Source organism: Theropithecus gelada, chromosome 13, assembly GCF_003255815.1.
Source record: "Theropithecus gelada isolate Dixy chromosome 13, Tgel_1.0, whole genome shotgun sequence".
NCBI classification, from domain to species: Eukaryota; Metazoa; Chordata; class Mammalia; order Primates; family Cercopithecidae; genus Theropithecus; species Theropithecus gelada.
The window spans coordinates 68,990,728-69,006,025 of NC_037681.1; the positions used below are offsets into that span (position 1 = coordinate 68,990,728).

The following is a 15,298-nucleotide window of genomic DNA, read 5'->3' on the forward strand; positions in this document are numbered from 1 at the left end:
CTAGGTCCTACGCCCATTTTATAGGCTCTCATGATTCTCTTCCCCTCTTGATTCTCTCGTTGTGCCTTCCAGGTCGCCATCTTTGACCATGCGTCAAGATGGCGCCCCATGGTCCCAGAGGTACAGCCCAGGCATGCCGGTGACGCTATGCACGCACGTATTCGGGTGCGAAGGGTGGGGCAGTGACGCCAGACGTCGCCCCGCCCTCTGTAGTCGCTCCGCCCCCGGCCCCACTCCGCCTTCCTCCCACCCCGCGAACCCGGAAGTGGAGGAGGAGGCGCGGCGGCGGCGGTGGCCAAGCAGGCAGAGACTCCCTGAGCCGTTCCCGGGAGCGTGTCTGGGTTTGGGGGCGGGAGACAGGCTGAGCCGCCTGGGCGGCCTGGCCTGTACGGGGAGGGGGAGGCCATGGCCTCGGCTGAGTTGCAGGGGAAGTACCAGAAGCTGGCTCAGGAGTACTCGAAGGTACCCATCGTGGTCTGGGAGTAGGGGGTCCCCCGCCCTGCGGCCTCGGGTTGCCGTGGCAGCGACTTGTCGGGACCGAAGGGTACCGCGGGAGGGGCACGCGAGCGCGCCCCACCTTTCCCCTCCGCCGCCTCCGTCCACCATTACGGTGCCTCCACCTGCAGCTCCTAGGAGATGGGGCCGGGCGGTGTCTGCGTCCGTGAGCGTTTCTGCAGGAAGGAGCTGGAGTTTGATTCTTGCTTTTCACTGAAGTAGCAGGCTTGGGACTGGGATGTCAGAAATTCTGGCTTCTTGCCTCTAATGCTGGCCGAGAAGGGAAGGGAAAGGTGTGGACCACTCCTCCCCTCGCTGATTCCTCAATTTTCTCAGCCTAGGGATGGGGAAGATCAACCCTTCTCCCCTCCCACAGGGATGATATGAGGTTAAAGAGATTTATCTTCCCCCGAATCAATTCGAGAGGGTGGAGACATTCGGGTAAACTGCTTCACTAGGGATGAGTGGTTATGAATGTATTCACTGCTTTGGCAAGAGGTTGTCAGGAATGATTTTGAAAGCTTGAGTGCTACGGCTCTATTCTTTCTCTTGTCCCTCGGTCACCTGGAATGGGGTAGACACCCAGCAGGTGCTCAATACATGTTAAGCAACATGGGGACCTGCCCCTTTGTCGTGTTTATGGCATCAGTCTCTTAAATGATAGAACCGTTTCCTTGGAAAAAGATGCTGCAGTTTCTGGGTAGGGTGTTTCTAGTTTAAGAATATTTTAATGAAGTTATTAAAGCAGAATTTTACATCTTTGGAAATTGATTCAACAATCATTAAGCTTAGTTTTCCGTGATCTTGGCATTCATGGAGTCAATGGGAAGATGGTAATCCCTTTTTGCAATTTGGAGAAACTGAGACACATTTTATATCTTAGGATTTCATTCAACAAATAGCAAGATGAAATATTCTTTGAAAAATAAAACCAGTGCCTAAACATACACACTTAAGTCCTCACCATCAAATAGGAATATTTTGAGATACTATACTTATTTCAGTGATGCTACCATTAGCAAAACTTCGTTGCATTTCCATTTGAAATTGTCTTAACAGCCTGTGGCACAATGTTAGTGATGGCAAGTCTTCATTTTTTGAAGGAGTATTTCCTTGCTTGAAGGGCCAGAAGTTGTTTGGAACAAATCCATGTGATGAAGGGAGGTGGGTGGAGGTTGGCAATGCTCAAATTTGGCTCTCCTATTTTTGGTTGAAAATGTTTCATGATCAACACCTGTGAAAAGAAGGAAAAAAATAAGAAAATGTTTCGTGAGCATAAAGGGAGGGGACTGATTTTCTTCTCCAGAGAGCCAGCAAGCTCAGAAGGCCATTCCAAATGGCAAGAGGGGCGTTCGAAAAATGTTTTGAGTAGGGACTACATTGCTGAAATAATTGTATAGCCTCCCAAAGTAATAAAAACTGAAAAGTTTTTGGATATGTAAGCTTGTTCAACACACAATATGTGCCCCCTGTGAGCAGTCTGCCAGGGTCTGTTGAGTGAGGCAGGGTTCCAGCTTAACAAGTCACCTTTAATGGAGTATTCTAACGTAGTACATAGTTATGATATAGTATGACAAGTGTCAGTTCAGTGGGACTACCGAAGACATTGGGTAAACGTTGAGGTTACAGTGGGGATTAGAGAAGAGGAAATGAGGGAGTGGTAGCTTTCCAGGCAAAGGGAACAGTCCATGTTTGCTGGTATGAAAGTTCATTAAGATTAATCTTAATGAGCCTTCACACAGCAGAGAGTGGTGAAATGAGGTTGGAGAGATAATTTGGACCCCATCGTGAAAGGTTGTGAATGTCAAGTAAGAAGAGTGAACTTTACCTTTTGAGTAATCGAGAGACGCCAAAGGTTAAGCAGGGGAGTGACGTTACTTTTAGGACACTGATAACTGTGAAGGATGGATTGAAATAGGGAAAGATTGGTGGGGAAAAGAGCAGACAGTAGACTGTTGAAATAGATTTTGGGAGAGTAATGTAGGTTTGTATAAAGTTAATGACTTCTGGGCTGTAGAGAAGGGGCTTGATTCAGGAATTATGGTTAAAAAATGCTTTTCAGCTTTCCTTTTTTTCGAGTGCCTGCTATGTGCATGGCACTAATGAAAGATATAAGGCATTCATCCTTGCGTCTCATTCATTTTGGGACTTGGTGAGTGTGGGAAGACTCAGAGTTGTCCCTGTAGTTCTGAGCCACTGACATAATGAGGGCCGGCGGGAAGAAGAGCCCCTTCAGAGTGAAGGGCTATAAGGGAGGTTAGATACAGTCTAGGAATTTTAGGGTTGGAAGGCACACTAAATTTGTTATTCACGTATGAGGTGATGTTGGAAGTAATGACTGAAACTTTCTAATGGAGATGGACTGACTAAAAGTCAGGACAAAGGCTAGCACTTTTGGAGTAAGTCCCATCACGATGCACTTTGAGAGTTAATTAGGGTGGAAATTGGGAAACACCTGTGGGAAGGATGTGCCTGGAGGAGGAAGAGATGCTAAGGAGACTGTAGGAGGCCTGCCAGACTTCGGGTCATCTCCCCTATTGGACCATCCCAGTTTTCATTCTTTTAATTGCAATGTGATGGGAATTTCAGAACACAAGAGAACAGATCCTGAAAAAAAAGATTTCTTGTGTTTTTTATTCCCTGTCAATTCTAGTAGCAGACAATTTCTGGATAAGATCTGTGCTCTCTCCAGCCCTGTGCCTAAGGGTATTCCGCCTTTTTATTACCTTCCCTGGTACAAGTATCGTGGGCTGATGTTGAAATCCAGTTGCATAATTTTTCTGCCTTATTTAGGATACAAAGGAAAAAGATGTCCTCTTAATCTGTAGAAGGAAGCCCATCAAGAGAGCAGCAAACATGATCTCTAAGCCAAGGACAGTGGCAGAGTCTTACTCTTCTTTAATGCAGATTTCAGCCTTTGTTCCAGGAAAGGTCCCACCACTCAAAATCTTTCCTCTTGAAAAGGAAGAAAAAAAAAAAAAAAAGAAACAAATAGTGGTCTGAGGAGCTCCCATTACAGAGTGTCCAGTTAGATAAAAGATGAACTGTGGAGGTCAAAGCAGATGAGAATTGCTGAGGCAAACAGGTTGCTAAAAGAAAGTGTTATGGAAAGGTTAGTAAAAAGGGAGTTTAAGACCGAATGGTTTGGGCAATTAGAGGGTCATTTGAGGTTTTTAAAATTTCAGGTTCAATCGAGTTTGGGGAGGGAGAATGAATGTGTGTAGAGGTTGGTTTTCAGACGTGTGTGATGTTAATAAATAACAGATGTGAGTTACCTCCTTGAGATGTGAGGGAAAGTTAATCAAGACCTCACTTGCTACGTTACGGATTAAGGATGAACAACCATTTCTGACTTACTGTTTCTTCCATGACCTGCTGAGCTTCTGATGCTCTGTTGTATCTCATTGTGGAGAAGAGAGGCAAAAAGTGCTCAGTTCTGGCTCATTTGATTTTAGCCTGCTTTCTTTATGGGAGCACTCTTGCCTGGCACCGTGGTATGTGTGTAAGCAAGTTTCCAGTTCTAACTGTCTTCCCAATGTTTGTGTTACCCTGGGTCAGTGATTCTCAAAGTGTGGGACCTGAAACAACATCATCTGGGAGTGGGTTTGAAATGAAAATTCTTGGGTCCACCCTGCACTACTGCCTCTGAAGCTGGCAGTGAGACCCAGCAATCTGTGTTGTAACAAACCTATCCAGTGATTGGATTCATGCTAACATTTGAAAATCATTGCTCAAGGAATGGTATTGGGAGAGTAGCCTTGGCAGAAATAAAGCTAATCTTTTTAAAGTTTTTTTTTTGTTTTTTTGAGACAGTGGATGCCAGCAGGAAAGCTAAACATCCATTATTTCTCTACAGTTTACTTTGCAATTGATGCTTCCTTTACTTGCAAAGGGGATTGCCTTTGGGAACTTTATAGACTTCTACTCTTAGTACACAGCTCCTCATATTGAGAAAGGATCAGTTTTGATCCAGCATATTTGCTCTCCAGATAACAGGATTTGGCAGTACCTGATTTATCACCCACTTTTATAGACTCAGGAGCTGGATAGGATTCAAATTGAGTATGAGCTTTTTTTTTTTTTTTTTTTTTTTTTGACCCTGATGTGTAGGTAGAATTCACTAGTAAAGTTGGATTGGAAAACAGGTTTGTGTTCAGTGCTATCCAGTGGAAGTTTCCAAGAGAATGAAAATGTTCTGTATCTGTGCTGTCCAGCAGGGTAACCACTAGCCATGCATGGCTGTTGAGTGCTTGAAACGTAGCTAGTGTGTGACTGAGGAACTGAATTTTAGGTTTTATTTAATTTGAATAATTTAATTTAAATAGCCACATGTAGCTATTGAGTACTCTGTTGGACAGTGCTAGCTTAGACCCTGGGTCTGTGCATCACAGACATAAATGTCTAAATTACTCACTTGAAGACCTTGTTAAACTGCAGATTCTGGGTTAGTAGGTCTGGGGTGGGGCCTGAGATTCTGCTTCCAGGTGATAGTATTGCAGCTGTCCAAAACCACACTTGGGACAAGGCCCTGGAAAGACAGGGGGCAACCTCCTCTTCCTCTTTAGTTTAACTGATCTACTCACCGGTTCACGGAGGATCAGCTAAACTGCAAGGCTTGGGGTTTTGTCCTAGTGAGTTTCCCTGCATGGGAGCAGGAGCAGGAGAAAGGATGCCATTTGAGGCAGATGTGAGTTTTTTCCTGCCTCAGTGACAAAGTAACCCCAGCTACTGCATAAAATGTAGCCTGCACATACTTCATCCCTGTCCTGGAATAGGAACAAGTAAGTAGGCAGAAAGAAAGGCTAAGTAGGATTCCCAGTAATTTGGAATACTTAAAATGTTAGAACTGGAAGGAGTTTTAGGGGTCATCCAGGCCAGATACTGCAGCTGGGGTCTGCACATGACTTCAGTATTCTGAAGCTTTGAATCATGGTTTTAGTGTGGCCTGGGGTTGTCTTGCACACATCACTGTATATTGAAGAAAAGACTGTATGTTTAAATGTTTATTTTATAGGGTTATAAAATATGTATAAATGTCAAAAAAAAAAAAAAAAAGTCCATTGCATGAAGACGGTCATGTAAAAGTGGTTCTAACACAGAAGATTTTGAGATTAGCTGAGAAAATGCATATGAGTGGTTCATCTCACTTTCTCCACAAATTCTTCCAACATTTTGTGATTGAAGGTAATAAATCCCCAATCTTGGGCCATTTAGCCTATCACATATTGTCAGAGTGGCATGAGAGAAGTCATGGTGAGCTTACCACCACTCTCTGTCCTAGGAGAAACAGCTGTGTGATAGGCCTGACTGAAGCTGGGCTATTCCAGAACGAGAGTTATAGAGAGCGGGTCTGGGCACTGGTCATTAGAGAGTTAGGCTCAAGCCTTTTAAGAATTCTTGGTGTCCAATAGGACCATGAGGTTCACATTATTTGGAGAGTCTTCAAAGAGAACTGTTAAAGTAATGGCAATCTCTTATATAATGTATTACATTTAAACACCTTTATATGTGGTGTAACTTATTAATTTGATTAATCAAATTAACTGATCTGATTAATTAACTAAAAATTTATTGAGTTCCTTCTCTATCCATAGCATTGATCTTTCATTGCAGGCAGGAAATACAAGGAAGTATACTGTAGTCTTTACCATGGAGAACAGTTTAAGTTGGCAGGTGGGAAATGAATACAGAAATTGATTGATTGATTGATTGATTTGCTCTGTCTCCCAGGCTGGAGTGCAGTGGTGTGATCTTGGCTCACTGCAACCTCTGTCTCCTGGGTTCAAGCAATTCTCCTGCCTCAGCCTCCCGAGTAGCTGGGATTACAGGCACCTGCCACCGTGCCTGGCTAATTTTTGTATTTTTAATAGATACGGAGTTTTGCCATGTTGGCTAGGCTGGTTTTGAACTCCTGACCTCAGGTGATCTGCCCACCTTGGCCTCCCAAAGTGCTGTGATTACAGGCGTGAGCCACCGCGCCCAGCCTATACAGAAATATGTATATTAGTAAAATGTAAACTTTACTGATTTTAGAAGTAAAATTAAAACTGAATAGTTTAATAAGAGATGTTTTGTTGTTAGTAAGGAACTGAGGCACAGACTCTCTGTGGGCCATAGGGAGTCAGGGAGTGATTAGGAAAAATTATGGAGGATATAGGGCCAGAGGTAAAAAGCAGGATCCTAGTGAACAGGTGGGATTTGGTTGGCCAAACTGAGGAAGGGCTGTGCTTTCAAAGTAAGGGTAAAATGAATCAGAAGATTACAAAACAAGGAAATATGAGATTTAAAAGGATTAAGAGTGATTCAGAGGTACTCTTCCCCCACTGAATGGCACAGAAGAGCTTGGTGCACAGCTGTTGAAAATAAGCTCTATCATCTGCTGGAGAGTTTTTCTGAGACTTCAGGGCAATTGTTTCTCAGTTATGTCATATGCACTGGAGTCTCCATTCTGGACTCCTAGAGGCAGTAGTGACCATCCGGTAATCTTATACCTACATCTGAAAGAGAAACAGCATTCATTTGCCTCCCCTCTGTGGTGAATACTGGTGCAGAGAAAGATAGATTCTAAAAGACCAGGCTGGGTGGATGTGGTGACTCACGCCTGTAATCCCAGCACTTTGGGAGGCTGAGGCAGGCAGATCACTTGAGGCCAGGAGTTCAAGACCAGCCTGGCCAACATGGTGAAACCCTGTCTCTACTAAAAATTAAAAAATTAGCTGGGTATGGTGGTGCATGCCTATAATCCCAGCTTCTCGGGAGGCTGAGGCAGGAGAATCGCTTGAACCCGAGAGGTGGAGGCTGCAGTGAGCTGACATCACACCACTACACTTCAGCCTGGGCAACAGAGCGAGAGTCAGTCTCAAAATAAATAAATAAATAAATAATTTAAAAAATCAGGCTAATAAGAGCAGCTCAGCATTTTATAAGCTACTCATTCAGTAATGCAGTAGGAGTGGCAGAAGTGATGCTGAAATGCAGAAAAACGTCAAATGCCACAAAGAGTAGTTAAAATGGCAGTAGAGTATGCAAGCTTATCATCTTCCTCCATTTCTACCTACTAAGTAATAGAAAAGTGTTTCAGATAACAGTTTCTTAAAAAGCTGCATTGTCTGTTAAATGGTTTCATTGAAACCGTGTTTGAGTTACAGTTTAGCAAAAAATATTTTCCAAAGGAAAATCCTAATTTTTTTTTGTTATAATCAGTTATATTAAATTCCTAACAGCAATAGCTTGAAAGTTTCATTTTGCTTTTTAACAAAGCAGTCTGTTCAGTTTGCTTTAAATACTCTTCAGTGTGCCTTAGGAATGAAAGATGAGGTTATTTTTCTTAAAATTAATTGCTGTCGTTCTGGTCCTACAGGAAATTATCAGTTCAGTGAACTTCAAGCTTCGTTCTTAGTCCTTGAAGTAGTCATTAGGAGCTTCTAAATACCACACAATGAAGACATGTAAGAGATTACAGATCGCAGCTAAGACAGGGATATGAAATAAAATCTAAAGACTTTAGATTTATGAAATAAAATCTAAAGACTAGGTTTATAAAATAAAATCTAAAGACTTTAGGTTTATAAAATAAAATCTAAAGACTTAGTAGAACACTGCTTCATGGAAATCAACATTAAAGTGGTATTTCTCTCTTTTGAACTTCTAGAGCAGAGGTTACCAAACTCTGTAAGAGGCCACACAGTAAATATTTTAGGCTTGAGGCTATGTGGTTTCTGTTGCAGCTACTCATGTCTTCCATTGTACCTCAAAAGCAACCATAGACAGTACGTAAATGAATGAGTATGGCTGTGTTCCAATAAAACTTTAAAAATAGCATGCCAGTTTGGCCCTCAGACCTTAGTTGGCCAACCCAGGTCAACTAGTTGGCCAACCCAAGTAGAAGAGAATTTAATATCTTCTACTTTTTTTTTTTTCAAGCAGGAAATACTAGTATTGCTAGTTATCTTTTAATATTTTATCTTCCCTTTTAAAGTGTAAGTTCTTTGAAAATAGAGACCACATCTTTTACATCTCTCCCCCATATCAATCAAGGTGTACAATGACTTACACCATGCAAACTATAATAAAGGTATCTGTTGTCATTTTGAATCTGTTCTAATCATAAGTGTTCTGTTTCCATTTGTGGAGCATTTTATAGTTTAAAAAGTGCTTTGACATAGGTTTCTTATCTGGTTCTCACAGTAGCCTCAGAAGAAGGAAGATGGGGTAAATGAGTTTACCCATTCTATAGACCATATAGCTGAAGCTCAGAAAGATTAAGTGAATTTACCAAGTTTATATTGTCTAATAAATGGCAGAGCAAAGATTTGGATCTGCTTTCTATTGTGGTAATGAATTGTCATCTCTAACTTTCTAAAAATAGAAGAATCTCATCTTTTTAGTCTGTCTTTTGCTTAAAGTGTTGAATATCCTGCAGTATTCTTGCATTTTATCTCAGAATCTTAGCTAAATTTTCCATTGAGTTTTAAATACTCAGTTTAAGATTTAGCATGCAAATATGCCTGTTCTTTTGGCACAGAAAAGGGTCGTTTCTGTTCTCTGTTCTCAGGAGACAGATCTGAGTTATGCAGAATTAGAAAGATTTTTAAAATTTTTTTATTTTTAATTTTAGAAATGGTTTTTTTTTTTTTTTTAAAGCTCATATAGAAGGATGTCTCATTCTTTCAGTTTCTCAGAGAAGAACCTGGTCTTTCATGATATCTGCACTGAGCCCTGGGAATATTAGTCTGTAAACCTCTTGCTTCAGCTGCAATGAACTTGTATATTTGTACTCAAGTGCTCTATGTTCTTTTCGCTGAGAATATTTTCCTCTTACTACAGAAGTAAATTTTATCTTTTAAAACCCTGTCAGTGGTGGTTGTATAGATGCATACATAAGTAAAAATGCATTTAGCTGCATAATTTCTGATTTGTATACTTTATTTAAAATAACGTTGTTTCTCAATATTTAATAATTAACTGTGAAAAAAAGCCCAAGTTTTACCTCTTTCTCGAAAGGCATCTCTCACCTCTCCAGCTCACTGCTTTTTTCACTTACATGTAGCTTTGTGAAATAGCCAATATTGTCTAATTGGCATTATGACTTTGGAGTCCAAACTGGTAGAGTCTGAATCTCAGCATTGCTAATTAACTTCTCTGTGCCTCAGTTTCCTCATCTGTAAAATGGAGGTAATTAGAGTACCCACTTCATAGGATTGTGAGGATTAGATGAAGTAATACATGAAAGTACTTAGGACGGTGCCTGGTTTGTAGTGAGCATTCAAATGTAAGTGGGTATTATTATTAACTTCTGAATGGAGCCTGCTTCTTAGTTGCTTTTGTATACTGCCCCATGTATGATGCCTGAAGCCATTGTCGATGATGACATTTGCATGTCTAATATTAGGCACAGTCTCCTGCTGGGTATGGTGATGCCCCAACATTTTTATTTTCTGTGGAATTCTTACTTAATAATTAGTCCAGTTGTATGTATTTTACAGATGAATTGTGTGTCAGAATTTCAAGGAACATGGCATATTCAGTACCCTATTATTTATTGTATTAGTTTTTATTTAGGGATGGGACTTGGTTTTATAGAAAGAGTGACACACTAGAATTTAGGAGACTGGATTGTAGTCCCAGTTTTGCCATTGATTTTTGTTATGTCATTGGGCAACTCAGCCTGTGTGTCCTTATCTGTAAAATGGTGAATTATTCTATCTACTACCCTCTTTGGGTCTAATACTTTTTTGTTCTCATATATTTGTGAGAAGCTACTTAGTTACTCAGTGTAATGTAATGTTGCCTGTAAAATTGATGTGATTTCCTTGATATAACCAATTGCTTTATATGAAAAATTAATTATTGCTTTCTCTGTTTTTAGCTTCGGGCTCAGAATCAGGTTCTGAAAAAAGGTGTTGTGGATGAACAAGCAAATTCTGCAGCTTTAAAGGTGGGCAACAGGATATTTGTGTTGTGAGGGTTGTTAGCATTTGGTGTTGCTCAAAACAGGTTCATTGGGTTTTCTGGGTTAAAGTTCCAACTCTGACACTGATTCACTAGGGATAAGGGACAGTAATACAGTTTTTTGTGGTTAATTTTCCTACTTGCTTAGGTAAGAATATGAGGTACTTTACTTTCCTTAGCTAAAAATTATAAAAAAGATATGTGACTTTGTCTAGTGCCTTACTCCTGTGCCTCAAGGCCTTCAATTAGCTCAGTTTATCTGGATTATTGAGGCTTCTTATCAGTTGTCATCAGAGAGCTCTCTGAGGGAGGCTATGTCGTATTCCTATTTGAATCCCTCTCACTCAGCAGATGGGAAGTCTCTAATAAGTAGATTCCATTGTGTGAATCATTTAGTCCCTAAATCTTGCCTTTAGTTGAGCTATTTAATAGTAATAACCTGTGTTAATCAGGATACTCTGAGCGATACATTTTACCGTCAGCACTTTTGTTAACTGAGGGGAGAAATATGATAGACGAAGGCATTTGTTTCTGCCTCATTTCTAGTAGGCATGTAGTAAATATTGCTTAGTGATATTTTTAAATGGATAAATTAATCCTAGGATTTGGATTTCTTCTTGGCCAAGTTTCAGTTAAATATACTGTCTAGCTCACTCTTTTGCTCTTTCCCTTTCTTGCTCCCTCTGCTCTCTTTAGACAGATGGGATTAGGATTCTTCTTACTCCCATCTCTTTCTGGAGAAGCCCCTGATCAGTAATATGTCTAAGGTGGCTCCACTTAGGCAACTAAGCCACAGAAATTGTCGTTTTACGTAGCCAGTTGTTGGATCCTATAGGAGAGAAATCTGTCTCTGAGTGTCTCCTCCTTAGGTGCGGTTAGCACAGTCTCAGGGCTGAGATGGTTCTGAACACCCCACCCATACTTCCAGGCTCTCTGCACCCAAGCCAAGATGATTAAAACAGAGGCTTTATAGTCAGGATTTATTAGTCAAGTTATTATTTTACCAAAATTTTTGAAGAAATGATCATTATATCTCCCAATAATATTTAAACTTATTGCTGGGGAAGGTCTTTCCTAGTTTGTCCTAGTAGCCTGCACTGGTGTTTCATACCCTCCTGTTGCTGGTTGTGTTTGATTAACTCTGTGATGGCAGCAATGGTAGGAACAGTGGTAGGAGTGGTGACAGCTGGTTCTATTGATTGAGCACTCACCATATACCAGGCATTGTGCTAAGTACATTATATCCATTATCTCATTTAGTGTTCACAACAACCCTATGAGGTCAGATAACATTATCATCCCCATTACAGAAACTGGAGTTTAACGAAAGGCTGGAATAGATGTTTTCTGAAATTAATGATTGGCTAATGGAGTTGGAGCGTTAGTTCATTTTAAGAACTAGAAGCATAATTGTATATTATAATTATAAGAATATAAATTATGAGAAAAAATAAATTGTTTTTTATTTTAATGTTTATTTATTACAGTAGTCATTGTAATTATAGTACACCAAGTGACAATATGCCAGTTTGCTAGACAGGAATATTAGGATGTCCTGTGTTACAGTAGGCTTTTAATTTTATTACTGGGTTTACCCCTTCAGTGAGGTATAATCAGTGTTCATTGATTTGAAGTTTTAAAATTTGAAAGACATGATGGTTTGGACATGGGCTCGGCCTAAATTTACCTTTGAGCTACAAGTGAAAATTAAGGTTTTACTAAACAAATGTAGGAAAAAATGATTTTCTCCTTAACAGGAGCATATTCTATCCCTCTAGCACTGTTCTCAACATGCAGGTAATGTCAATAGAGTGTAGACACTAGACTGTGGTTTTTAGGTTGCTGTTCCTTTTTTTTTTTTTTTTGGAGACAGAGTTTTACTCTGTCACCCAGGCTGGAGTGCAGTAGCACGATCTCGGCTCACTGCAACTTCTGCCTCCCTGGTTTGAGCGATTCTTGTGCCTCAGCCTCCTGAGTCACTGGGATCACAGGCATGTACCACCCTGCCTGGCTAATTTTTGTATTTTTAGTAGAGTCGGAGTTTTGTCATGTTGGCCAAGCCAGTTTCAAACTCCTGACCTCAAGTGATCCGCCCACCTCAACCTCCCAAAGTTCTGGGATTATAGACGTGAGCCACTGCACCTGGCCTAGGTTGCTGTTTCAATATAGTTAAATCATCTGTTCATTAAAGCATGATCTTCATGTTTTATAATTGTTTCAGTGACACTGGTAAACATACAGTTCTTTATTTTTTTATTTTTTATTTTTTTAAATAGAGATGAGGTCTCACTATGTTTCTCAGGCTGGTCTCCAACTTCTGGGCTTAAGCAGTCCTCCTGTCTTGGCCTCCCAAAGTGCTGCGATTACAGGCATAAGCCACCGTGCCAGTCCAGTTCTTTAAATATACAGTATTATATGGCCATCTGTGTTTGATAATCAGTGAATAAAAAGTTGTCAGAACATTGTAAGTAAAATATAGTTAGAATAATTCTTTTAAAAAATAGAGTAAAAGTAAATATTTATCATTAGTTTCCCATTTTCTTTTTTTTTTTTCTTTTTTTTTTTTTTTTTTTTGAGACGGAGTCTCGCTCTGTCGCCCAGGCTGGAGTGCTGTGGCCAGATCTCAGCTCACTGCAAGCTCCGCCTCCCGGGTTCCCGCCATTCTCCTGCCTCAGCCTCCCGAGTAGCTGGGACTACAGGCGCCCGCCACCTCGCCCGGCTAGTTTTTTGTATTTTTTTAGTAGAGACGGGGTTTCACCGTGTTAGCCAGGATGGTCTCGATCTCCTGACCTCGTGATCCGCCCATCTCGGCCTCCCAAAGTGCTGGGATTACAGGCTTGAGCCACCGCGCCCGGCCTAGTTTCCCATTTTCTTACCCCATTATGGCATAAACAGAACAAAGTGGTCAGCAGAGGGTGTGTCAAAAAGGTTAGCAGAATATTTTAGGTTTTGTTTCTATTGTCATTTAGCTTTAAAGTGAATTATTGTAGGACAGCATCTGAAAATATTTTTGGTATGATACTGATTTTTATCTCTGATATGTCAGAATAGTTGAAGAAAAATTAAGTGTGTTGCAAAGACTTTATTTTGACTAATTTAAATTTAGGGAGGATTTACAGAAAAATTGGAATACAGATATATTTCTTCCCATTCTTGTTCACTGAAGGGAATCATCAGTAAATCGGAGGTTCTTTTTAAATACCCAAGTTCGGCCAGGCACGGTGGCTCGTGCCTGGAAACCCAGCACTTTGGGAGGCCGAGGTGGGTGGATCACCTGAGGTCGGGAGTTTGAGACCAGCCTGGCCAACATGGCGAAACCGTGTCTCTACTAAAAATACAAAAAAGTTAGCCAGGCGTGGTGGTGTGTGCCTGAAGTCCCAGCCACTTGGGAGGCTGAGGCAGGAGAATCACTTAAACTCGGGTGGCAGAGGTTGCAGTGAACCGAGATTGTGCCACTGCGCTCTAGCCTGGGCAATAGAGCGAGACTCTGTCTCAAAAATAATAATAATAATAATAATAAATAAGCAATGTCTAAGTTTATAAACTTGTAGCCTCAATCTTTGTGTCTGTTCACTGTCACAGGATGTTTAGTTGATCATGATCTGTTACTTTAGTATAGTTGCTCTTATTTTTATGTTTACTTGGTTTAGCCAAAAGATTATCTTTTCACAAAGTGCTAAAAACTTAAGAACTGAAATGATGTATATACAACCTGAATTTCCTAAAGCAAGAGGTTTTGATTATATTTTGGTGAAACAAAAATAATTTTTAATAAAATTTCTAAACCTTACAGCTAAACTGTGAGGACCAATCTGTTTTCACTTTGATATAGGAGCAACTGAAAATGAAAGATCAGTCATTGAGAAAACTACAACAGGAAATGGACAGTTTGACATTTCGAAATCTGCAGCTTGCCAAGAGGGTAGAACTACTTCAAGATGAACTAGCTCTAAGTGAACCACGAGGCAAGAAAAACAAGGTAGGTTCAAATACAGGCAAGTTAGTGTGACCTTGTCATTAGTAACTGACACCTACAAGGCATCCTGGTTTTAACAGAAGACCCCACTGCTGAATTATTTGTTTGTTTGTTTGTTTGTTTGAGATAGGATCTTGCTCTACCACCCAGGCTGGAGTGCTGTGGTATGATCTTGGCTTGCTGCAACCTCTGCTCCCAGGCTCAGTGATCCTCCCATCTCCGCTCCCAGAGTGGCTGGGACTGTAGGTGTGCACAACCATGACCGGCTAATTTTTGTAATAGAGATGGGGTCTCACTATGTTGCCCAGGCTGGCCTTGAACTTCTGGACTCAAGCGATCCACCTGCCTTGGCCTCCCAAAGTGCTAGGATTACAGGCGTGAGTCATCATGCCTGGCCCTGATTTTTTTTTTTTTTTTTTTGAGACAGAGTTTCACTCTTGTTGCCCAGGCTGGAGTGCGATGGCACGATCTTAGCTCACCACAGTCTCCGCCTCCTGGGTTCAAGTGATTCTCCTGCCTCAACCTTCCAAGTAGCTGGGATTACAGGCATGTGCCACTCCCAGCTAATTTTGTATTTTTAGTATAGACAGAGTTTCTCCATGTTGGTCAGTCTGGTCTCGAACTCCCGACCTCAGGTGATCTGCCTGCCTTGGCCTCCCAAAGTACTGGGATTACAGGCATGAGCCACCATGCCGGGCCCTAGCCCTGAATTTTTAATGTTCCATTATTACACCTGGATATTAGGTTGAGAAAGCAGACATTTATTATTAATATATATTAAATGTTAAAAACATTTTTATATGATAGTCAATTTTAAATAATTTATTAGGAGCAAATATACATAGTTGGTTAGTGACTGAGAAGAGACAATGGAAT

General features: G+C 40.9%; 1 protein-coding gene across 4 annotated transcripts in view; it reads left to right on the top strand.

Annotated features, from left to right (window-relative positions):
- Positions 1-235: 235 nt before the first annotated feature.
- The window catches only part of PPP1R21 (protein phosphatase 1 regulatory subunit 21), a 70,817-nt gene continuing 55,754 nt past the window's right edge, over positions 236-15,298 (top strand). For 3 of the 4 annotated variants that reach the window (XM_025354852.1, XM_025354854.1, XM_025354855.1), the window contains exons 1-3: positions 236-462; positions 10,364-10,432; positions 14,279-14,425. In XM_025354852.1, the coding sequence (XP_025210637.1) occupies positions 406-462; positions 10,364-10,432; positions 14,279-14,425 (273 nt within the window). In that variant the 5' untranslated portion in view covers positions 236-405. Of the gene's footprint in view, positions 463-10,363; positions 10,433-14,239; positions 14,426-15,298 lie in introns of all 4 variants that reach the window. The other variant, XM_025354856.1, reaches the window with a different exon arrangement.